Source organism: Anopheles maculipalpis, chromosome 2RL (assembly GCF_943734695.1).
Source record: "Anopheles maculipalpis chromosome 2RL, idAnoMacuDA_375_x, whole genome shotgun sequence".
Taxonomy (NCBI): Eukaryota; Metazoa; Arthropoda; class Insecta; order Diptera; family Culicidae; genus Anopheles; species Anopheles maculipalpis.
In genome coordinates this window covers 92,060,022-92,083,689 of record NC_064871.1, presented here as the reverse complement: position 1 = coordinate 92,083,689, position 23,668 = coordinate 92,060,022, and the positions used below count along the sequence as shown (strand labels likewise).

Here is a 23,668-nt window from a genome sequence, read left to right as displayed (position 1 = left end):
TAAGGAAATATCGAGCTTCCGGTGGTTCTTGAATTGTGCAAGCAACAAACACAAAATTGGCCATTTCCCGCCAACCGTTGGCGAGCAGTGTTGCGTGGAAGAAGCCAGGCTGGCGATTGGCGCTATCCAACGTGCTTCCGTGTTTCAGTTTCTGGGTTGAGTTAGTTCACTTCCAACCTCGGCGATACTAGGGCGATCGGTTTAGTTGATCAGTTTTGCGGATTGTAGCGTCAAAGTAGGCTGTGAGAAGTTTGTGTGCTCGGTGGTGTTTGTATTGATTCAAGAAGATCAAAAAGTGTGATCGTGTAATTTGAAGGCGTAAAGTATCAAAATGCGAGAGGAAGATCTTATTCTTGCCCGAGCCATCGTTGCCCAGCAGCAACAGCACCAGGATGTCTCGCCGGGCGCATCGCCGGCTCCGTTGCGCCGTACGCTGGTTACCAACTTGCAGGATAAAACAAAGCAGTTCCGGTAAGTAGGTTTGGAAGTTTTGAATTAATTCCGGTAAAAATGAAAGTTTCTTATGCTAAGAGCCTATGATCGGTGTCTTTTATTAGCACTAGCGTGTTAATCGGGCACGATGTTACAAATGTAGGACGATCCAGCATTTGATACATCAAACAAAGTTTACTTTAATGCGGTTTCAGTGATCTTGATGGATTAGTATAGCAATGGCGATCCCACATGGCGATTTACGGGTGATCAAATTCTATGAAAATATGTTTTCCCATAATTTAGCCGAGCGGAAAGTATCGCGGGAAAAAAGAGCATTAATTAAGGTGAACCCGAGTGATCCGGATTGAATGCCTGCTTAACCTGGCCAGCCGATTAGACGATCGAGCTAATGCTCGCAGTGTGGGGAAATGTTTAGAGCTGTTTCGTTAAAGTTTTCCCATCGTTATTGTGTTATTGTTGTTTGATGATCAAATGATTCAACAAGAAAAAAAAATCTTTTCCAACAACCGGACTCGATGTTTCGCCGTGAGAATTAGACGACAACCGTTTCGCGACGCCCATCATTTGCGGGTGTTAAATTTCTTTATGACACACAAACATCCGGTACATCATAATTAATATATGAGCGTTCACCTTCAGCCCACTAGCGGTAGCACAGACAGCGGCGGAATGTTTTGCGGAATTCGGTTATGATATTAGTGCCAAGAAGACTGCGAGCTTCAGCAATATCTGCGTTTGTGGAGTTGCTTTTAAGCTCTTTTTTGTTGTCGCTTCATTTTGCTCGTAATATCATGCTAGAGACTCGCTCGTCCAATCGTGTTCGGTCGTTGGAACCCCACTAGAATGTCAAGGATTCGTTCGTCGTGAGAATAATTGCAATTATTCCGCCATTGGTTAGTTCCCATCGAAAGAGATTTTTCCGCTTGAGTGATCACTTTGTACTTACACGGAGATGGGAATCCTTCTCAGTTTAATGGATGTAAGCAGGAACTAAAGTTGGGATCAAATAGTAAACAGCGTGACAGATTTAAACCTCTTCTTCCTATCTTTAAGACACGGGTTGTACGAAGCGATCGTGATTATGCATATCATTTATTATGAATGGCTTCTCCAAAAAATTCAAAAACCTCCAAGATATCTCTTGATCACAATTCTCTCGCAGCTAAGCACATAAGTATAATTGTATTCAAATTAATTCTCGCTCTTTCTATACCAAACCCCTGTAGCAAGGTACTCGATCAACGATCGTTTGCTTTTCCATAATGACTTCTTACAGGAACCAAGTTTAGTGTCGATCACGTTTTTATCATTGATCGCCAATACTTTGTACCTCCTAGGGTTGACCTTTGCCATATATCATACCACCATTCTGATAATTATTTCGATAACATTACATTACGATCATAATTGACAGCACATAGAGCTGATATAGAAAACTGCCAATCTCGAGGCATAACGCAACAAAGACACAGAATTTATGAGCTAACCAATCTGTCTCGTTACGATCCATTTTCGGTCCCTGTGCCCGTCAATGATCAATGATTTATGAGTGTATTTTTTTTTCTCTGCATCTATTCCTCTACAACAATTGACATTGATCCATTCGGTACTTGCTTCGGTAGGCTAGTACCTGAAGCTTGGCTTACCCGTCATCGTCGTGAATGGAGTTGAGTAGATTCATTCATAATGCTGGGTGAAAAAAGTGACCTCCTCTGGGGGATGGAATGCGAACCAGAGGGTAGAGGGGAACAACTCCAAAAGACGACATGCTGAGGTGTGCCGGTTGAGTCGATTTTTTCTCCAACCGCGTGTTTTAACTAGCCTGGTGAATTCCGAACTAGCATCGGGGTAGGCATGAGTGTTGGAACTATTTATACACTTATTGTTATTCAAAGCTTTATGTAGAAGAATTCTTTGCATGGTGGGGAATTCCTTCCTTTAGCTTATTCTAGACTTTCTTGATCTAGTGGTGGAGAATTTTTGCTTCTTTTTGGGGGGGGGGGGGTTTTGTCCACCATATGATAACATTGCTTAACGTGTGTTATATTAGGTTGATTTTTGGTTGACTGCTCCACACACAAGCACGGCGCTGTGACCTTTGAGCGGCTCTGCAGATGGATTAAGAGCAGACAAAAGCTCTTGTGAGTGGGGATAGAGTGGGGAACTATATTTATCTTTGCGTACACCAGACCGCATCGATCGCACATGATCACATCACACCTGGGAGAGGTTCAGTTCGGTCAGGTCTAGTGTTGAAACTACCTTGAAAATGTGGTAGTCAGCCAGTCACATGTTGTTCAATATGTGGTTAGGGATGTTTTTTCTTCGTTGTCGTCGATTCACTTACTCAGACAGCCGTGGTTGGTTGGTTGTGTTGGAACATCACAAAAAACCACTTCCCTGGAAGGACCGAATCGAAGGTGTGTACATTCTTTCGAAGCGTGTATTTTTGGCTGTTGATCTCCAAAGACCAAACTATGCTTCAGGATGGAATTGCACAGAATATTGTCGCATTTTTTTGGTGCTGCTGTGTCTCGCCAGATACCTTCAGTTCAGTTGGTAAGGTTAATGTTTTATTTTTTGTTTCATACAAAATGAGTATTAACGCTAAATATGGTGTGCGCCGACCGTATGGCGGGACGTAATGACGGGTGTAATGGACCCACCATTCATTACTGGGTGCGTTAAAATGTGGTTGAAATTGTTGACCAAGTAGGGCTGTAATTTCTGGTAATAAGTCATTAATGAGGACAAAATTTTTTAAACTTTAATTGGCTCTATTATTGGCTGCACTGTGTTGGGGTCGAAACGGACGAATATTGATTTTCTTCAGAGGGGTGTTTTTTTATATAGAAGATGTTTTAATATGCTTTAAATTTAATGATTAAACCAACGATTACTTATCATCGTTGCTCGAGTCTCAATTCCGAACAAATTACTTTGTATAAGAGGCAATCTGGTAGTAGAGGCGACATCAGCACCGGTCTTAAGACCGGACAACAGAACGCATCTAGAAATTGAAATTTACATCCGGAGTAGCGATCGTGTCACCCCACATGTCATAGCAGTTTTGTTGTACCACCTCGAGATCTTCGTCTTCAACTCTGTTCTAAAGCTAGGCGCCTCCATCAAGTAGCGTATCGTATTATTACTCCTTGAAGACTTCATGAGCCGCAGATGCTTATGATTCCCACAGTACTCCAGTTTCCTCAAAACAATGAGGCTCAGAATTTTGCGTCCTAAACAGGCATAAGTTACGAACGTGTCTAAAGTGTCAGGAGTAAAAAAGCATTTAAAAAAAATCACCTGCGATCTTCATCACCAATTGATAGTTTACTATCTGTCCAGGCGCCTCCATCATACAGAAACTGTCTCCTTGCCACGTTTTTCTTGTTGCTTAAGAAATTTGAGAGATATTATTTTTGTAAGAAGATGGGTAAAAACTGCTGCTGGGAGGAAGGCAAATTGTTAAACAGCACACACGAGACTTCGTCGCTGGCTGTTCAGATTCGAAAGGTCATTGTGGCCCTCGATTGCTGTAAGAGTCGGGACATTTCTGTGTGTGTGTGTCTACCTGTGTATGTATTTGTACTTGTGTGTATTTATTTTAGTTTAAATATACTCGTTGTCCAATTGTTTTATCTCTACAACGGTTATTGAACACGTGGTTGTCGTGTTGTAACGGTAGAGAAGGTCGTGTTGAAAATATCTTTCAAACAGTCCCTCACTGTTATTGGCATTTAACGATAGAATATGCAGTCTTTTTGTTGTATCAATCTGCTCATTACAAACAGCCACATTTAATAAAAAAGCGCAAACAAATAATTCAACATGTCGACGATAAAAAAAATACGAAATGTAAATCCTGCACACCTTGCCTCTAGCAACTTTGGTCAATATTTCGGCTCTCTCGCAATCTTCTTCTCTCTCTCTCACGAACTGTCAAAATGCGGAGGGTTGCAAAGAAAAGGAAAACATTGCGTAGATATGTGTGTTTTGGCAAACGCAAATAACGGATCTTGCTGTAGAGTTGTTGCGAAGGGAGGATTTTCACCATTGACGACGAAAACGTGGCGTTGTCAGTATGCAACTGCACATCGTCAATATTCCCAGGTAGGGCAAACGATTGTGTGCAACGGATTTGGCGGAATAGAATTGTGCCAAAAACGCTCATAAAGTGCACGTGTGTACCATATTCCGGAAAGGGTCGTCAGCTAGTGTCGTGCACCATCTGATCGCTTCCCATTCGCTCACTCGTTGGTGGTGTGTTGGTGTGATACACGCATTCGAAAACTTTCACCGCATCCGCATTCTATCTTTGTAGGTGCGTGTTTTTGTGTGATTGTGTGTTTTAAGGTGCTTGCGTCTTGACGTGTGTGTTTGTGAAGATTCATTTGCATCCAAGTGCATGCTGTGTGCATCGGGGAGGTTGTTCGAGGGGGCAACCCGATCTTGTACGAGATATCTATTCACGTAGCCTGTAGCAGGGACTGCATCACCCGGCAACGGCACAGTGTGCCGCACACAGGCAGACGAAGAAAAACGCGTATCGTTCGTTCAAGTGCAAGTGCAACACATGTGGTGATTTTGTGACACGGTGTTAGATAATATGAGGATAGTACGACGATATTAGGGTGAAGTGTGCTGCTGCTTGTGTTCCGGGGAAGGTCGGAAACTTAGGAAGTTCGTCGGATGTTTCGTGTGCTCATAGTCCACGCACTGCATGCCATCCGGTGCAGCTAAAACTATCATCTACCTTCCTGGCTCATCGAATTCTTATCCCCATTTTGCCTGCTCTCACACACAATCGCAGCAAGCGGGAGAAAGTTGCACCAGGCACCACAGCAATCGTATGCGCACAGCTGACAGTATACGCTGACAGCGACGTCATGGTTGGCTAACAGCCGCAAAAACAAAACAAAAACAAACTTTCTGCTCTGCTGCACCCACAGCAGCAGCGGGCCTGCTGCTGCCTGCCGAGACACACTTTCGGATGGTAGTAAACAAGATGCAACAACGGCTGTGATTGTGTATGTGCGTTTGTTGATCGTTTCGTCAAGCTCCGATACTGTGTCCACCCTGTGTAGGGTGCCGTGGCGTTACATACCGCATTGGTTTTTGCTTGGAATCGCTTTTCCCTGCACGGCGTGCCACATCGACGGTGGAAATTGGCGGAAAAATGAACGGTAACGGAGCGTGTACGACTCCGGAGGAGACGGCAGAAACGCGGGAAGCACTGCATGAATGGTGAGCTATATTTAAGTAAATTAGGCTTGTAGGCGGAATTAATGAAGAAACAAATAGTTGGATATTTCCAACCAGATTATCATGCTAGTATCCTTTTTATAAACCATTTTCTTCAAAATTTTGTTGATATTTGATTTGATCAGAACTGATAATCTATCTGACTATCCAACTAGAAGTAAAATCAAGTAAAATGAAACCCCAATAATGGCAGACCAAGAACTCTCGGGATTTTGACCGCTAAAATCGAAGAAAAAGTAACCTTGAAGTGTCAGGACAGCGTAGTGGACTGCGTGAGGGAATCGATAGTCTATCCTAGTGGAGGATCAAGCCGCTTGGTGGTCCCGAGCAGAATGGAAGAGGCTCCTCCTCCATCCAGAATTGCAGACGCATCAATCTTTGCATCGAAACTTCATAGGGTGCAAATGCTTTTGTAAGAAGTCTCTCCAAATGTCGGTTTCTCTAAATGTTTGTTGCTTCCAAGACCCCATAGCCCACTTATAGAAAGAACTAGGTCTGTTGGTGTGTACTGGGCTCCTTCAAATATCAAAGCTCGAAGCAATTGCCTAGTTTGATAGTCATATGTTCTGCCCCTGGCCTAGCCAGTGAGTAATACTAAGGGCTTGGTATTAAATTCCAATTATACCGTTTACCCTGCATACTGGACTGACTATCCAGCTGTAATGAAAATTAAATTATTTCTTGTATGTTGTTCAACTGAATGTTAAAGAAAAACTCTCAGGACTCTTTTCTATATCGAATAACCTGTTTGTCCATCAGGGAAAGGGACTGGTATGGTTGTCCTTCGACCTAGCGCTAGAAAGAATTTCAAGAGCATTCTTCTATAAGTCAATTCAGATTGAAGCCGTTTGAAGATACCACAGACGACGCAATTGACCCCTTAGCTTGAAATTTAACCACCAAGAAACCTTCTCAAGCTGACCAGAGCTTCAAAAGTCCATAGTCTTGCAAAGGGTAGATCAAAAGAAGATACAATCACCGGTATGATTCAAAATAATTGGAATGAGCTTTACTCTTTAAATAGCAAACACTTCCGATTCGATCTGCATCCGCATTCGGATGAATTTCGGTTCCGGGAGTTGGATTTTCTATAGACCTGCCCAAGCTGTTCGGTAACCAGTTCGCCCAGAGCGTTAGGCCTTTGTTCATCTGCTCTCTAGCCACTCTTCATCCGGTGGTGGTGACTGCACCACTATTTGGATGCAGTTCCGGTTGATGCACCGATCGCGCTTCCAGTTCGAAAATTCCCCTTCATTAGCGATGGGAATTAGAGATAGTTTGCCGGCATCATACCCTGTAGCGCTTGCAGTGTGATGCAACACCAGTAAAAAGATGGATTAAAAATCAGTCAAATGTAGCGAAACACACACAAAAACGGGGCAGACGAAATAAATGGAGAGCAAAGAGAAACAAACTATCAACAATAAACTTCAAACCGGTGCTTCACATTAGCCTGGTTCGCTGGTTGTTCGCTGTCCATGTTTTGAGTGTTTTCATCGTTTTTAAATCGTTCGTATCGCAAAAATAAATTGGACACACTGGGTGTAATGTTGCCTAACGCCGCCACAGCTCGTACGTAACTGATATGATGTAGCGGAATGTTAAAAATAAGTCATATTTTTGTGCTACTCGGTGTGATTGATTAATGATACGGGCAGGTATCGTAAATTGGTAAATTATAGCGAATTTTCAATTTCATTTAATAATGGAAACCAATCATTGCTAGCGGTTGTGGGAAGGATTTGCTTGCTGGTCCAAGTATCATCTACGCATAACACCACTTGTCCTTCGAAGTCGATGGCCACTCGACTCCCATGACGTAGCCGCAACGCCGTGTGCAGCGATGATGTGCGGGTTGTGTGTATAAATAATGAATTATGCGAACTCATCCAACTACTCAGAAGAAGTCTCTATTGGGTGGAATAATTAGGTCAATCGATAGTTGATAGTTGGACGTCGGTCTAGAGAGCCAGTTATTCCATGTACTGCTAGCTTTCATAGTTCTGTCACGTTGAATAATGATTTGGACATGCAATTGTGTGATCTGGTAAAGCTGAAGATGTATTTTTTATCACTTCGAGCACGGCCTAAAAACTATGACATGATTTCGTCGAATAACGGTCAAAATTAGTGCGCCTAATGCAGGGCATCTTCGTGTTGTTTGTTATTAATTTTGAATAATTCTACACGGATTAACTGCAGCGCAAACAACATTATTGGTGTTTACCCAATTGGGCGACTGTTTTGCATTTTGGCCATCTGTTCGTATAGACCGTGTCGGCAAATCTGAGAGCTTATGAGCGTTTCGCAAACTTAAGAGCATTAGGGCTTGCGTTTGCATAGAGAGGGGATTGGTGGTTGCAATGGATGGATGATGATGATTCAACCGTGCTTAACCATGCTCAGTCGGCTTCAGGGGGAGGCCAGATTGACCGGTATAACCACTACCTTCAAGTGGTTGAGCTTTTTTTGCACTAAACCATACGTGTTCGGTTTGCCCAGTGCACTATGGTTCTGCGGCATGTTAAATCGTAGTGTCTGTTCTCGAGCACCTTTATTTATTTATTCGCTTATTTTAGTATGATGGCTCTACGCCGTATTGTCCTCGAGTACTTTAACCCAAGAAACAATATTCTAAAGATGTAATTTTCTTGCGTCCACTGGTCTCAAATACTGTTTTTTTATACGAACTTGAGGCTTAATTAGTCATTTTAAGTATATCAGGCAATTAAATTGTGGATCGTTTGCTTATCTTTTATTCAATTTTGAAACATGTTAGTATTAATTGATTAATCGTAAATACATTTCACAAGAAAGTTACATCCAATCGAAGTAGAACTTTTGTCGAATAACCCATTTCATTTATATTGTTTATATTTTTATTCGAGTTTCTGATCCTTCATAGAGCCATAGTGCTTTGTCGTTGTATCGTAGTTGAACAATAGTACGTGTAACGCACGATTACGGTCGCCAAGACGCAAAGAATAAGGGTGAGTAAATGGGTAAGAGCTTGGAGGGTGGTGTGAAGTGACTGCGTGATTGATACCATTAATTGTGGAAACGGGGGGGGGGGGGGGGGGCGGGGGGGGGGGCTGAAAATCACGGGGTGCGCCTGCCGACAGAAGGGGGTAGCAGATTGAACCGTCGGAGCCACCAGCAGCAAATGGGTTGAACTCACACTATTCGCATGTGCTCCCACTCGCGCCGCTCGCTCACGGATGCCGGACGGTTTTTGGAGCCCGTGCGAAACAGAGAGGCTCGATAGCGTAGCGTGTGTACATTATGCGCGGCTTTATGGGGTGTGAGTGTCTGTTTTTCGCGCGCGTTGTTTCTTTCATTTCTGGCCGATTTCAGTGCGGACGGCCGAGTCAGGCGAACGCAGTCAGCCGATCATCGCAGTCATCGCGAGATCGTACCACGGAAAGGGTGCGCTGCCGAGAAGAACCGTTTCGCCCTGGCAAGGGTGGGTTTTGTTGCGGTTTTAGTACACGGGGGCAGATACGGGCGTATTGTTGTTGTGCTGTTGTGTCGTCCTCCCTTTAGATCGGGTGAGATATCGCGTGTGAAGTGCGTCTGAATTTATGAACAGTTCAAAGGAAGTATGTGAGCATTACGATCAGTGACAGTTTCGTGCCCAAGTTCCACGAGAGCAGTGTTTAGTACATGACAATTCTATTGACATTTGTGCAGGACCATAGTGGAGTCGTTGTTTTGGTCCAAAGACTCTAAATTTGAAGATCATTTGAAGTGCCAGTGATATAAATTCCAATGTGTGTTCTGTAACTCGTCTAGCACTATTTTTATCTAATTGTCAGCTCTCCCAGCACCATCTCTACCAGCCTTGCTGATAAGATTTGCAACTTTCAACACTTCAAAGCTAAACGTTTGCCAAAAAAAAACCTGACCCAGTCAGCAAAACAAGCAAAACAACTTCGACTCCATTTATGTAAGCCGATATGGCGTTATACACACCGTTGGCCTAGATCCTAAAAATTCCAACCAAAACAAACCTTGCCGTTTAGGCCGTCACTAGCAGCAAGTGCATGGTGTGGGAAGTAGGTAGTTGGGCACCTACTAGCTGCTAGTGCTCTCTTGCACCGATTTTTGGCCTGCCGAGTTCGTTGACACATTGAAGAGGCGAGGGGGCCGTTTGTTTTTAAAGTTCCATGTTTTGGCCACATCACGTCTGCAGGCCCGTGGCGTGACGTTGATGACGACACGAAACAACGTTGTTTTTTAGTACATCGATCGATAAAAAATGTGGGTTAGGACGGAGCTGTCTTTGCTTTGGCGGACATTTATCAGCTAGACACTTTGAGGTCTCTATTTTTAGATCTTGCAGACGTTAGAATACGATTTTTTTTTCATTTCATTAATTGAGATGATTGTCATTCGAATATTTCGTGAATTGGTGATGTCATGGATCGGAGGCGTCAAACGCTCTGCAGAGACTCCTACCTTTACCTGCCCAGCCTTTTGGAATGTGTCCCTTTTCGTGTTTCAGGTGACGGCAGACGGTGGCAAGGTAACGCAAAACACATTCCACATTCCTGCACGCTTTCCAGACGATGACGTCGTAGCCGGTTTTTTGTTTGTTTGGACTACATGATCCGGGGGATATGGCGCACCGCCGGGTCACAAATGGTGGTCGTTCATCATCGTTGGTTTCGGGCGTTGTTGCTGCATACCGTCATCGTCTCCGTTGCTGCGGCGGCATTATTAAGATATTTTAATGGGGTCGGTCTGGACAGTTTGACTTTTTCTTTCGATAGAAAGGCCACTTGCACATGTGGCCAGGGTGATGTTGTTGGGAAAGGGTATTATTGCACGCGTCGTGTGCGGGAAGGGGGATGGCTTATTATTGCAAGTGGTTACGCAAAAATACACACCACAAGATGAGAGTGAGAGCGTGCGGCTTTGTGTGGCCCCATTGCTGCGGTCTGTTTGGTGGTCTCGCCCCAGCACGCTAGCGCCATTCGTAGCTTGGTGTGTTTTGGTTGTGTGAGATGAAAAACTGAAGCGTTTTTTTTTCCTGCCGCTGCTGTTGCTTGTTCTTGCAATTAATCTTTGGAGGGATTGGTTTGTTGACCAGCGTCATCAAAAGGGAAAGAAAGGAAGGTGTCATTGTTGTCTTTAAACGGGCCTGCCCCGTAGCCCCAACGCCACAGTTTTGTGCCATAGCGTCTTTGAGCGTCGCGTATTTACAAACATGAACGAATGTAGCAGAATCCATTCGGTGGATTGAAGTGATGCTTTGTAGAGCATTTTTCATTGGTTAAATGACATGAATTCTTGCTCAAACAGTTGATGATCTTATTTATGGATTGTGATTCCTTTAAATTGCACCTAAAATTGGTAAAAAAAATTATGGGAGATAGACAAAAACGAGGACACACAGTGGCTGATGAAATCTCTTCATTTGTCCTTGGTAGATGTATTCAGCTTTTAGAGCAGTTCTTGTAGCAGTTGAAGACCAATTAAAAGACAAAATTCCTTTTGCATTCAGGCCTGGTGTTTTGTCATTACTTTTCCTATACTAAACTATCGCTGTTCATTACATCATGGAACAGTGGTAAAAGATTTTCCATCCAGATTTTTCTAAACTATAATTGTGTGCCGACTAATTGCTGGAGGATTGTTGAGCTGTTGAGCTAAAGCAATTACTACCCCTAGCAGTTGGACTGTAGCTGTAGCTTCGTAGGGGTACTTAAATCCCCTATATTATCACAAATTGTCCTGCATTATGTGCCACAGTTGAGCGGTTGAATGGTTCGAGATGGAATTGTACTTTAAGTACAGCTCCTGACAGGTTTAATTTGAAGTTACGTGGAGCTACATACTTTTGCCAGTGGTAGATTAGAGTGCATTAGATAATTAAATGAGAAATGTTTGATTCTCTTAATATCTCTATGTCATGCAAGCTGGATAAGAATCAGCTGAATGAAAGCATTGAATTATTATAAAATATTCAGTGAACTTTACCTTCACCAGACAATCGTTTTTAAACAACAAGTACAACCTTCAGCACATTAATTTCTTGAACGGACAAATAATAATGAGCACATCCAGTCCAATTCTTCCGCACTGCTCGGAACGCCGGAACCTTTGGTGTCAAATGTTGGCACTCGATGTCACGGTTAAGCGACTCTCATGCGCTCATGCTCAAGGCCAGACATCGTGGAACTTTGGATTGTGCAGCGCGTGTTGATTGATCGTCATCCAACATCATCCGATCGCTATCCGTGTGCGCATCAGCCTTCCTCCCGCTTTGCAGTATCCATCCGCCCGTGTCCATCCTTGAGGTGAGACTGAGCTTGACTGAGTGGCTAATAGAATCTTGCGGTCGTTCCGTTGATCGGTTTCGGCAAGGTTGGTCCGCTAGGGTGTGCCTGAGAGAGGGGTAAGGTAGCAGAAGCAGAAGACGCAGAAGAAGGCACGGTTTGTTTCTATTGGTTTGTGGTTGACGGAACCACGAATGCTGGAAGCGACCGACAGTGGTATTTGTGTGAAGACTCACACCCAATTCCACCTTGTGTGTGTTTGAGCTTTACGTAATCGATGGTCTGCCCTTGGTAAAGGCTCGTTTGTGTCCACGAATGTACCAGTGGCAAAGAAACTGCGCCCTGAAACATCTTTGTTGCTGTAGAAAGTTGCTTTCAAAAGCCTCTCTTGAGTCCGCGACCTTTGATCGCGCACGATCGAGCGCTGTTTGATCGCACGATGGCAGCTTGTAATGTGGATTGAAGCTGTAAACTTGATTACAGTTTACATAATATTACCGGGCTCTAAATACTTCAAATTGGTGATAAAACGTTTGCACAAGAAGTTAGAAGTTAATGGTGGGATTTGTTTTGTTGTTGGCCACAAGCTGCCAAACCTAGAATTTCCGACCTTTGGACAGCTGACACGGCCGAAAAAGCGTCGTGCAAATTCCTACTGTTTGCCTACCAAATAGTCATTAGTTTAGGAATTAGGAACACGACAGTAAAGATCAAATTTGACTTATCATTCTAACAAATCATCAGACCAGTCAGACAGGCTGGACATAATGGTGAAGTAAATGAATGACACAAGGAAGAATTGGGTAGGTTGTACTATTTTTTGCGTGACAAATGGTGTAGTTTTCGACGAAATCTTTTCAGTGGTTGATTGGAGGAACTCGTCGAAGAGCAATGTTCTCAGGAAGGTTTTGGTACTTAAAAATAATCGTCCATAAACGTCAAACGGACTGGCCTGACTGGATTGAATTTGGAAAGTGTTTAAACCCGACCGTGTTAATGAATTCTAAATGGTCAAAGCTGCAAGACCTTGAGTTCATTTGGAATGGTTAGTGGCTAGTTTGCACTGCCTTATTGCATTGCATCAGCAGAGGTCATTGTGCCTTGCCAGGAGGTGCTAACGATGCCGAAATCGGTTGACCTTCTTCGCGTGGGCCGCCGTGACTGAGCCGTGCAAACCGTGAATAAAAGCCGGCAGTGACTGTAACTTCTGGGTCTAACGTCTGCTTCCACTGGCGTAGTAGGAAGGGATTTGATGGCCAAAAGGGGAGTATCGTGTTTGTATTCGCTGTTTGTGAAGCGTTTGCAAATTGGATGAAGATTTGGGAACAACCCCTGGTCAATGTCTTTGGGATGATGGCGCAGTAGATGATCGCAACACTATACTCACGTTATACTCCGCCTAGAGTCGACAATCCGATCATCCGATCACGATTTAACGATTTGTAATCTTTTGCAAATCTACGGCAAATCTCGACGATTGCGCTGATGTAACGTTGTTGAGTTTCTTTTGTTTCGCTCTCACCTCCCCACGGGAGATAGTGATGGAGTCACGTCAAGGTGTATGCCAGGGCCACACGACACTACCCGTTCGTTCCGTTGCTGCATGCTAGACGATCGTGTGCAGTGCCGCAAACATAACACTGCGCGGAATGTCACGCAAGGTTAGCCGTTGCATGGGTTGAAGGATCCTGGATCGTAGTACAGCGCCCGCCGCTCATATGCGCGTGATTTGATTACACACGCCGAGCTGTGGGTGCACACTGCTGCTGAAAGTCATCGTGACGAGATGCGCTGGATGTCTGAATTGGAAGCCTAAAAATCAGAAAGCCTAAAAATGGTTGACAGCTCGTCATCATGAATCAAGTGGCTTCTGTTGTGTGCTCTAGCCGAAACGTCACTCTTATCAGTGGTGCTCTTTGTGCCGTGCTGACTCGGGATATTTTGCCGACCACTATTGCGCTGTGCATGGTGGGCGCAGAGGTGATAACAAATCCATGTCTAGTGACGTAACGGTGATATGCGGCGCGCGGGTACGATTGATTTAATTAGCGAGTGTTCTGTTCAGTCGAAAGTCAGCTCATCAGTGAAGAAGATGTACTAGAAATCTCTCGTGGAACTAACTGTACGTTTATGTCTGGAAAGCAAATAGAAAACTATTCTTAAAACTCATCTAAAGCGCGTGTTCTAGTGGTGGTGTTAGAGAGCCGTTTTTTCCGCGTCTGTTTCTGTGTGTTTCCCTGTTCCTAACTCAAGGTGTATCTCATTCCGTTTCAGTGAGCGTACAGTACCTACGCCTACCGGTGTTGCGGTGTTCCTCCCAGTGGCAAGAAAACACTCAAAGAATTAATAAGGCATTTGGCTGCCATTTGTAAACCGTAAGGGCCTTTTCGGTGTCCCTTTGTGTCTGTGTCAGTGCGCGCGCGCGTGTTTATGTTGTGGGACTCTGAGGTGTTCTTTTGTTTGCGTTTTTCGCCATTTTCAAACTGTGCACATTGGGGGCTGTTTAATCCATCGCACTATTATGCTCCAAAACCAAAGACTACCAACATATGTGCATGATTGTGTGCGTACGGCGATATGAATGGTGTGTGAGTGGCTGTAAGCGCGGATCAAGGTGCCCAGTGATCGGTTAGAATCGGCAGAGCATTATCCGTCAGCTTTGTGGTGGTGCATAAGTGTTGCGAACCTCCCAAAAAAAAAAAAAAAAAAAAACAACAATAAAAGTCGAGAGTCGCCTTCCAACACGCAGGTATGGCTTACCTTTCCGATGTGGATCTCGCAACACTACACCAGTCACGCCTCGAAGAGCGCGTACAATATCGGCTGTCTGCGCTGTGGACGCATGCTACGGAACAGCGTCGGGAACCACAATCACTGGCACCAGTGTCGTCATCAACAGCGGCAGCAATGTTTGGTGATCGTGCATCGGCAAAGCTCAGGGACGCTGGCAGCACCACAGCAGCGCCCGAAACGCGCTCAAGCGCTAGTGATATAGTGGCGGGCAGGTGTCCACAAGAAACGACTGTTAAGCGAAGTTCTCAGCAAGAGCAAAAGCTCACCACAATGGAAGGACCGGTCCATCAGCAGCAGCAGTACAACTTCAACGGTCATGTGATACGCCCTAGGATACGAAGTAGCAACAGCATGTCCAGCAGCAGCTCGACAGCATCCAACTATCATCATCACCATCCGCATCATGGAAGTAGCGGTAGCAACGGTGGCGGCAAACACGTCGAGTGGAGTGATGATGACCATCTGCATGACGATGGTTACTTCTCGTCCGACACACGCCGAAGAAGGTCCGGTACATGGCCGTAAGTGGTTGCTACTCGACTACTCGACCTTAACTTTAAACAATCACGATTAGTTTACGTTGATTACATCTCATCTGTTAGTAAGATCGATGTACTGTGGCCCTAAAACCCGATCTTATTCGGTCGGTATTAACTTGGAACTTCAAACAACTTAAGATTCACTCAACTAGCGCCCTACCTTATCAACTGGATAGTTCCAATCGATTGGCCCCCTCTAACCTGTACGCACATAGATTAATTCCAGTTCCGTGCAAAAGGGTAAACATTAAAGGGTTTGTCATTATTTACGCCGCGAAGGCACTTCCAGCTTGTTTCAAGCAAATTCTGGAACCTACCGATCGAAACAGAGGTAGAAATGATAATGACCGAATGGATCGGTACCGAGCCATGCTACACTCCGTTTGTGTCGGTTGCTTCTTTTCCAAAACTCAATTCCAAGTCGGCTATCGGTTAGTAGCGTACGGTTTATCGTATCGATAAGGTTGCGAGCACTCTGTACGTGCATGTGAGGCCTGTTTTTTCATTCAAGCACCAACTCGGAAGTGAGTGTTTTTTTTTTTGTGTGTGAATGTAAAAGTTGGGAAGAAATTGTTGAGTTTGTAGGGTTTTAACTGGGTTTTGGGTTTGTTAAATTTGCGAGGAATTTTGTATTTTCCCTGCGGCTGTGGCTTCCCTGTTTGTTAACAAAACTACGCTAATTGTGAACTCAAATTTCTAAACAATGAGCAGCTAGTTCTCATCTCGATTTATCGGTGCGAAATCTTATCTTACAATGACAATTTGACGGGTGGAGTTTTAGAGTGCGGTTAGGATTTCCCTGCTTTGTTAATAAGTATTCAACTTTTTTTTTTGTCTGGAGATCTCTTTGACATGTTTGGAGGTACAAATAGTCCACCCTAGATGTTGGATTTTAATAGTTCTAGCAGGTCCTCTGCAGGTGTTGCAAGTGTGTTTAGCTATTCGCCAGTAACTAGAAACTGAAGATCATCCGAGCTGTTTTAGGTACTATTAAAAGGCTCGACTGAGTAGCGTGAAGCGCTCTGCTTACTCGCTCGTGTAAAAAGTCACATTACCTATTCCACGAACCCTAATTTTATGCCGCGGGCAATCCGCACTAACTAGAGAGCATGACTTGACACAATCAACGAGTTTTGTGGCGATGTGAAGTGTTGTTTTTATCGTTGTTTTTAAATCGAAATCGAATGATGAAAAAAATGGTGTGTGTTTGCTCGTGTACTTACGTGAATGGACTGTGGATTATTGCTTGTAATGATTGTGAATAATTATTAATTTACTAGCATAACTTCAACGCGATTCATGGGGTTGATATATTAAATGTGAAGTTGTAGAAATTGTACCGAAAGACGATCGTATCCCAATCAATGTGGATAGAAACGCTGCTTGTTCTCAGCCAGTCAGTCAGTCGTTCAAGATGGTGAACTTCTTGTGCGAATGTGCAGCAGAAGCAAAAAAAGGGAAAGTCTGTCCCTCGGCGGTGTGTGTCTGTAGAGGTTGCGAGTTTTTGTAACTCGTTCGTTCGTCATACTACCACGACAAGTGTAATGATTCGCACACCATAAAGGTGTGTGTACAGGGGTTTTCAGATGATGTGACAAGGATAACAGCATTTTAGACAATGGCAGGACAAGAGCAACTGTTGATATTAGCTTAAGGGATTCAACTCATCGTGAAGTCATCCAATCACTTACTGGCGTTGCCTTAGATGTAATGTCGCGTGAAATTATCACAAAAATCCTATTAAACACGTAGAGTTTGGTACAGACTGGTATTATTTATTATATATTGATTCATCCTTTATAAACAACCCTGTAACGTGCGACGCAACATCTTTTTCGTGTCCAGCATCCCGCTTAAACGATCGCCATGCAGCGGTATAAGCGCGACGTACACATGGAACCGATTAAATTATGTACGATCGCTCGTTGTCGTTCACGATACGAATACAGACGCGTACACGTCTACAATTAAATTAACCTGTCTGAGATCTGTGCTCCCAGACGGCACGTCGCGGATGGCAGAATGGGTTTTTTTATGTATCTTAATATTTATCACACCTACGAATACTACCGAAAAATAGTACACATTTTACAAAACACTCTCTAGCGAGCGAATGGCACGTGAAATGATAGCGAATCGATTTTGTATCGATAAAAATAAATTTTACGTTCAAGATGACACACTTCCAAAGTGGATGACTTGGCAGAAAAATGACAACAATATTTTTTTTTTTGTATGCTGATATGCTTAGTGTCAACGTCACACTCACCTGCTGGAAAATCGAGGAATCGAGTGAAACACCCCAACCAGCATCTTCTCGGCGACTCAAACACCACAAAACTGTGTGCGTGCGCGATCGTGCCCGTGTTTGTGATGGGGTGAGGGCCGTGTGCTGATTACTTGTGTATCAGCTTTTTTATCCTTCAGCGCCGACGGTTTTCGACCGAGCGCATGTGCGATCGTGTGTCAGTAGTCGCGCGAGGAGACACGCGAATTGAGGTTGCCAGAAGAGTCTAGTGGCCCAATGGTCCAACCCGCGTAGTGTGTTGTCTGTTTCCAGTGTGTGGTTCCAGTTTGTCTCGAACGCTTGTGTGCGAATTCGAGTTGAAGTGTTTATTATTTTAGAGATAGTGGCTCTATCATCCACCTGATGGGTGAATCGTAAGAACCACTGCCGCAGTTCTGTGAAATAGTGAACCGATCGTTGATCGATCGTCTGCTTAATTTAATTCAGCTTTTCGTAGAGCTAGTGCGGAATAAAGTGCGTAGAATAGAAGAACATCCCCACACCATGACAGAAACACACGAAAACGACGATTTTATGGCCGATTTGGTGCGGTTCAATCATCCGCTGGCAGCTCTTCATCAGCACCATCATCACCAGAATCATTACAATCATCATCACAGTGGCCAACCAAATAGTCATCGTCAGCAGAATGGTTCTTCAGCAAAGGATGGTGCGGCCGGTGCTGCTACTGATCACAGTAATGGCACTGGCCATTCTCCATCCGCCGAGGACGATATCCAGGCGGATGAAGATCAGCTGCTCCTTTGGCGTCCGAAGAGGTCAGTTTGGGCAAGCATTTCAAGCTAGCACTTCAAAATCCCTTAGTGGAATCAGTTTGCCCCTACCAGTGTTCAAGGATGCCACTCATCGTGAGATGATGCCCTTTTTTGGATCCGTCGTGATTAAAAATCAGGAAGGGGTCTCGCTATTACGTCAGGTACCCAACGTTCTAAGAGCTCGTGTATCGGTCAGAGAAGCGAAGTACAACTCGTGGCAGGGACAGGGAGGTAGTTGTGATACAAGGCTATGACGCAAAACTGTGGAGACACCTCACGCTGTGTGTGTGTGTATTGTTGGAGAGAAACAGCAAAAAAAACGAACCCCTTAACGTCGTTCGTTGACGCCAAGAGGCGCTTAAAGGCGATTGAAGGTTTTGATTTTTTTTTCTGGCCATATTTTCCATCCCTGTATCGTGTGACGATCGGTGGTGTCGACCGTAATTGGGAAACGATAAGAAAAAAAGAGGATGTTGGGGGGTGGGGGTGCTTTATTCGTTGATTCGTGTTCTTTCACCCCCCTACCACTCCACGGATGCTGGGTTCAAATGAATGGGTTCAGAAAGAAGCTGTGCGAAGACGATCGGGCGAGATGATCGTGTACCTTTAGGCGAAGGATCTAAAGGGGAAAACAAGCGAAGCTTGCAAGACTTGGAGTTGGAGTGACCGTGATCGTGTGGCCTGTGTGTGAGCGAGAGGGCCACACACGACAAAACTTGTCCGCCCTGACAATTTCACTAATCGGTTTCGATGAGGTAAAATAATGACCCGGTCTGAAGGTGGCTCAGTTGCTGGTTTGTGTCTCATGTGGGTGCGCATAAAGCATGGATACGGTTGGCATGCGTGAGTGTTGCGATCGGGGAAGTAGGAAGCGTGCACCGTAGAGAGAAGAAGAAGAGAATGAGAGGGGGGAGGGAGAGAGGTACTGAACGGTGTATGTTTGCGGTTGGTCAGGGTTGTTTGGAACGATAAGAAGGGGCACAACAATAATAATTAACTTCAATTAAAGTTTCTTTGATTTAATGTTCTTCTGTCTTTCGTTGGCTGTGATCAACTGTGTTATGGTGTGTACTAATTGAATTTTCTGGTGTATGTTTACTATGAAAATTATCATTCTTAGTGTATTATACTTCATTATAGTAATTATAGCATGCTCCATTTAAATTGTTATTGATTTAAGGACATAATTATTATGATCTTTAAGTCAAAAGAAAAGCTCAAGCTCATTGATATTTGTTATTTTAAGCGTATTATCGTAATAATTGCTTACATAACTTCCTGTATAGATTACCAGAACGAAGACAAAGGTATCTCTCTAAAACTAATTTTGACTCTAAGGCTCTAAGGCTAATTTTGAAATATTCAACGCTGAATGATGTGCTAGCTAAAATGTCTGCATAATTCATACAACTGTCCCGCTTTTGACATCTGACCCATCTGACGGTCTAGCTGGGCACAGCTCACATCCGACAGCAGGAAGCCTACCGGAAGCCTAGCTTTCTTTTAAAGAAATAGACCTGTGTTCAAATCAAAGTGACATTTGTTCTGTAGATCCACAAGTTGTAGATCGGTGCCAAAGCCTGCAACTTACATGACCGTTTCTCCAATCAATATTTTGTGTTTAAGGATTATGGTCTTGCAGACACGATTTGATTTAAAAAATGCCAAAAAATCATCATTCAATTTTTGGAAATTATTTTTTAAAATAAATGGTATTACATTGTAGTTTACATGAGGGCTTTTTAACTAGACCTTCGTTTGTTCTTGAACAATATTGCACGAATAGATAGCCTTCCTTAAAGCCCAATGTTTAGCTTCCGTACCGTACAATGTAACAATGCAAAATAATTCTCATTTGCTGAATAGCAGCAAGCATGCACGTTTGGTAAAGAAACACGCAATTAATCGAGCTGCTGCTGTGATGTGGGTTAGCTTCGATGGTGTAGTTGTGCGATAAGAAGGGTGGCCCCTCCATAGGATGGTGAACCGTTGTCTAGTACAATGAACATCTGTTAAAACAACAATCTTTTAATCATTTTTTCTGATCGATCCTACAAGTGTTTTTTTGTTAAAGAAAGGCATGTTAGGTTAACATTAAAGTAAGACTATTCATACGAAGAATTTACTTACTTTCATTTTCATTATCAAACTGGATCGTTTTCCCACACAGTTTTCAATTTTATCTTTCTAATATTCTCTATCGTTTGTTTTCCCTTTTTTTCAGGCGAACACGAAGTTTGAATGCACCGTCACCGTTTCAACAATTTGGACCATGCGGTCGGATTATGAAAAACTCGGCAATGGTGATGTAAGTAAACACCTTTCAACACCTTTCAACGCCCTTCAACATCTTACTCACTCTGTTTCTCCCCTGTTGCTTTCCTGCAGGCAAATCCAGGATCCTGCCAGCCAACGGTTAACGTGGTACAAACCACCGCTCGCCGTGCTGGTCATTAAGAAGGTTCGTGACTCGAAGGTGCTACAACCGTTCGTCCAGCTGGTGGAGTGGTTAATCCACGAGAAGCATATGGTCGTCTGGGTGGAGGCAGCGATACTGGACGATGCACTCCTTACCGGAGACAAACGCTTTACCAAGCTGCAGGACAAGCTGATCACGTTTAAGGATGGGCGTGATGATTTGACCGATAAGATTGATTTCATCATCTGTCTCGGGGGTGATGGAACGTTGCTGTATGCGTCGCTCCTGTTCCAGAAGTCTGTCCCACCCGTTATGGCATTCCATCTGGGGTCGCTCGGATTCCTTACACCGTTCCAGTTCGACAACTTCCAGGAGCAGGTGACGAACGTGCTGGAGGGACATGCGGCCCTGACGTTACGCAGCCGGCTGCGGTGTATCATCGTGCGCAAGGACAAAACGGAGCAGGAGATCTCCACGTTCAAATCGTCTCAGGATCCATCGACAAACATACTGGTAAGGATGGACGATTCTGCTTTTCGGCAATTGTCGGTGAGCTAATGGTTTTTGTTTCTTGTTTTAGGTGCTCAATGAAGTTGTAATAGATCGGGGACTGTCGTCCTACCTGAGCAACATCGATCTGTTTCTGGACGGCAAGCACATCACATCGGTACAGGGCGACGGGCTGATCGTGTCAACGCCGACTGGCAGTACGGCCTATTCGGCTGCCGCCGGTGCCTCGATGATTCATCCATCCGTGCCCGCTATACTCGTGACGCCCATCTGTCCCCATTCGCTCAGCTTCCGACCCATCGTACTGCCAGCGGGTGTGGAGTTGAAGGTACGTGTTTCGATTGTTGGAACCGTTTTACCTTAGCAATTCTTTTGCTTATAATTCTTGTTCTATTCGTTTAAGATTGCAATATCTCCCGACAGTCGAAACAGTTCTTGGGTATCGTTTGATGGTCGAAATCGTCAAGAGCTACTACACGGTGACAGGTGAGACTAATATTTGCTAACGTTCAATCCGGTTCATCAATTCTAAACGTAATTTTCTTATCTTTTCCTTTTGTCAGCCTTCACGTCACAACCTCTATCTACCCGGTGCCAAGTATATGCGCCCAGGATCAGATCGCCGACTGGTTTGATTCGTTGGCCGAATGTCTACATTGGAATGTGCGCAAGCGACAGAAGTGTCTGGATGAGCTGTCCGACCTAACCGGTTCCGGTACGGAGGATAGCGCCATCGATGACATCGTGCGCGGTATGGAAAACCTCGAGAATTGATCGAGTCTGTACGTATGCGCACTGCAAGAAAGGAGCTACAAAGATCAAATCTGAAGCCTGTCGTACTCTGCAACAAACGAAAAACAAAAAATCAAAGGTAGAGAAGAAGAAGGAGTACAAAAAGTGATCAAGAACGTAAAAGCAATCGTTAGCAGGAGCAGAAGGAGTGTTGTAACTTTCAGTGTATTCGTGCGTGTGTGTGTTTGTGTGCGTGTGTGTATGTATGAGGATCCTTCATGTATTTAGGAAGGAGAAGTAGCGAATCAGAGACACGGAGGAATTAGTTGCGGATCTCAGGCCGAGTTGAAGATGAAGAATATCGCGTTCAAAAGGTATTTTCGGTTGGAATTTTATTTTTCCTTTTTTTGTATTTCCATTCAAGCGAGAACAGCTTTTGAGGACTTCAAGGCTGACCCTGACTGTAGTAACTCTGTGTTTTTCCTCGGATATGGATGTCGTTCGGTTGTGTTTGATTTTAAAGTTTCCTTTTGTCACCATAGCGTGTTCACACCACGGAAAGGAAGGGTAGAAAATAATTGTTTGGTCGTAAACAATCGCAAAAGCTCGAGCTTGTTTATATTTGTGCATAGTGTTTGTTAAGTTTTTGGGTGTGATGTTCTCACAACAAACAGTTTTTACTGCAATCAGAGGTTGTTTTTCCCTCCCGATTTTTATTCATAGAACCAGCTCAAATCTAATTGTCAGTTTGGGCGGATAGGTGCACAAATAGGACGTTAATTCACTAGCGGGACTAAAATGGGTAAAAAATAAAGTTACCGACAGCCAATGGATGGTGAGCGGAAGGAAATGGGCAGAGGAGATACGATAAATGTTGGCTTAGTATGTTTCGTAGTGATAAAACCAAATTTTATAAAGCTCTGTAGCTGCTTCAAAAGTGGTGTTTTTGTTATGGTGCGAATTCCTCTTTTTCCTTTTGCTAATAATACCTTTGACGTGGTTAAACGTTGTAAAGGAAGGAATAGTAATAGGTGAAAGAGATCTAGAATAGCAGTACGTGGAAAGTTGTGAACAAACCGTGGTACACGACTTTGATGAAGGTGATGTGGGTTGTGTCAGGCAAAGTAAGCAAATGTAAGATCGATCAAGTGCGATCGGATAGCGAGTAAAAAACCGGTGGAGAATGTGGAATGAAATTCGTGTTGATCCTGATAGAAAATTTATAAAAAAAAACACTCAGTTGGGCGAAAAAAGACAAAAAAAATCAAAGTGAGAGAATGAACGAAACAAATATATAAGTATACTATTTAATAAATGCGAGCATAATGTGTACAATCGCAAATTCGTTTAGGCTTTTCCACAAAGTCCAGCGTAAGGCAATCCGAATATGGGGTGTATTATAATTTATTTTGAATTTTAGGCATGTGTAATGAGTGCCTATTTTAGTTACTTTGATATGCAAATTAAATGTTCAGCAAAGAAAGCTACGCTTACGGGTTTGTTTTATGGCTACATTTAATTTTAAAATTGGTATTTTGATGAGCTGTACCCGTTGAGCGGCTTCCAATCAAAGGTGTTTAGTTTCGTAAGGGTACGTTTCGGTAAGATAT

At 43.8% G+C, this 23,668-nt stretch overlaps 1 protein-coding gene across 5 annotated transcripts; it reads left to right on the top strand.

The window, feature by feature from the left end:
- Nucleotides 1-448: 448 nt before the first annotated feature.
- LOC126568044 (NAD kinase-like) lies at nt 449-22,101 on the top strand. Of its 5 annotated transcripts, none has more exons than XM_050224450.1 (6): nt 449-471; nt 20,622-20,705; nt 20,786-21,329; nt 21,397-21,654; nt 21,730-21,812; nt 21,890-22,101. In XM_050224450.1, exons 2-6 carry the CDS (start codon nt 20,683-20,685, stop codon nt 22,098-22,100), a joined length of 1,119 nt encoding a protein of 372 aa, XP_050080407.1. In that variant the 5' UTR covers nt 449-471; nt 20,622-20,682; the 3' UTR covers nt 22,101. The 5 variants fall into 5 exon arrangements, with proteins under 5 accessions (XP_050080407.1, XP_050080405.1, XP_050080403.1 ...); XM_050224448.1 differs by lacking the exon at nt 449-471 and adding an exon at nt 5,570-5,703; XM_050224446.1 differs by lacking the exon at nt 449-471 and adding an exon at nt 14,700-15,316.
- The last annotated feature ends 1,567 nt before the right edge of the window (nt 22,102-23,668 follow it).

Bases quoted from the DNA above. Each gene is read 5' to 3' on its own strand.
- LOC126568044 (XM_050224446.1), top strand. From the start codon at position 14,754: ATGGCTTACCTTTCCGATGTGGATCTCGCAACACTACACCAGTCACGC. The intron at 20,706-20,785 runs GTAAGTAAACAC...GCTTTCCTGCAG, and splicing joins AAAAACTCGGCAATGGTGAT to GCAAATCCAGGATCCTGCCA. The intron at 21,330-21,396 runs GTAAGGATGGAC...TTCTTGTTTTAG, and splicing joins ATCCATCGACAAACATACTG to GTGCTCAATGAAGTTGTAAT.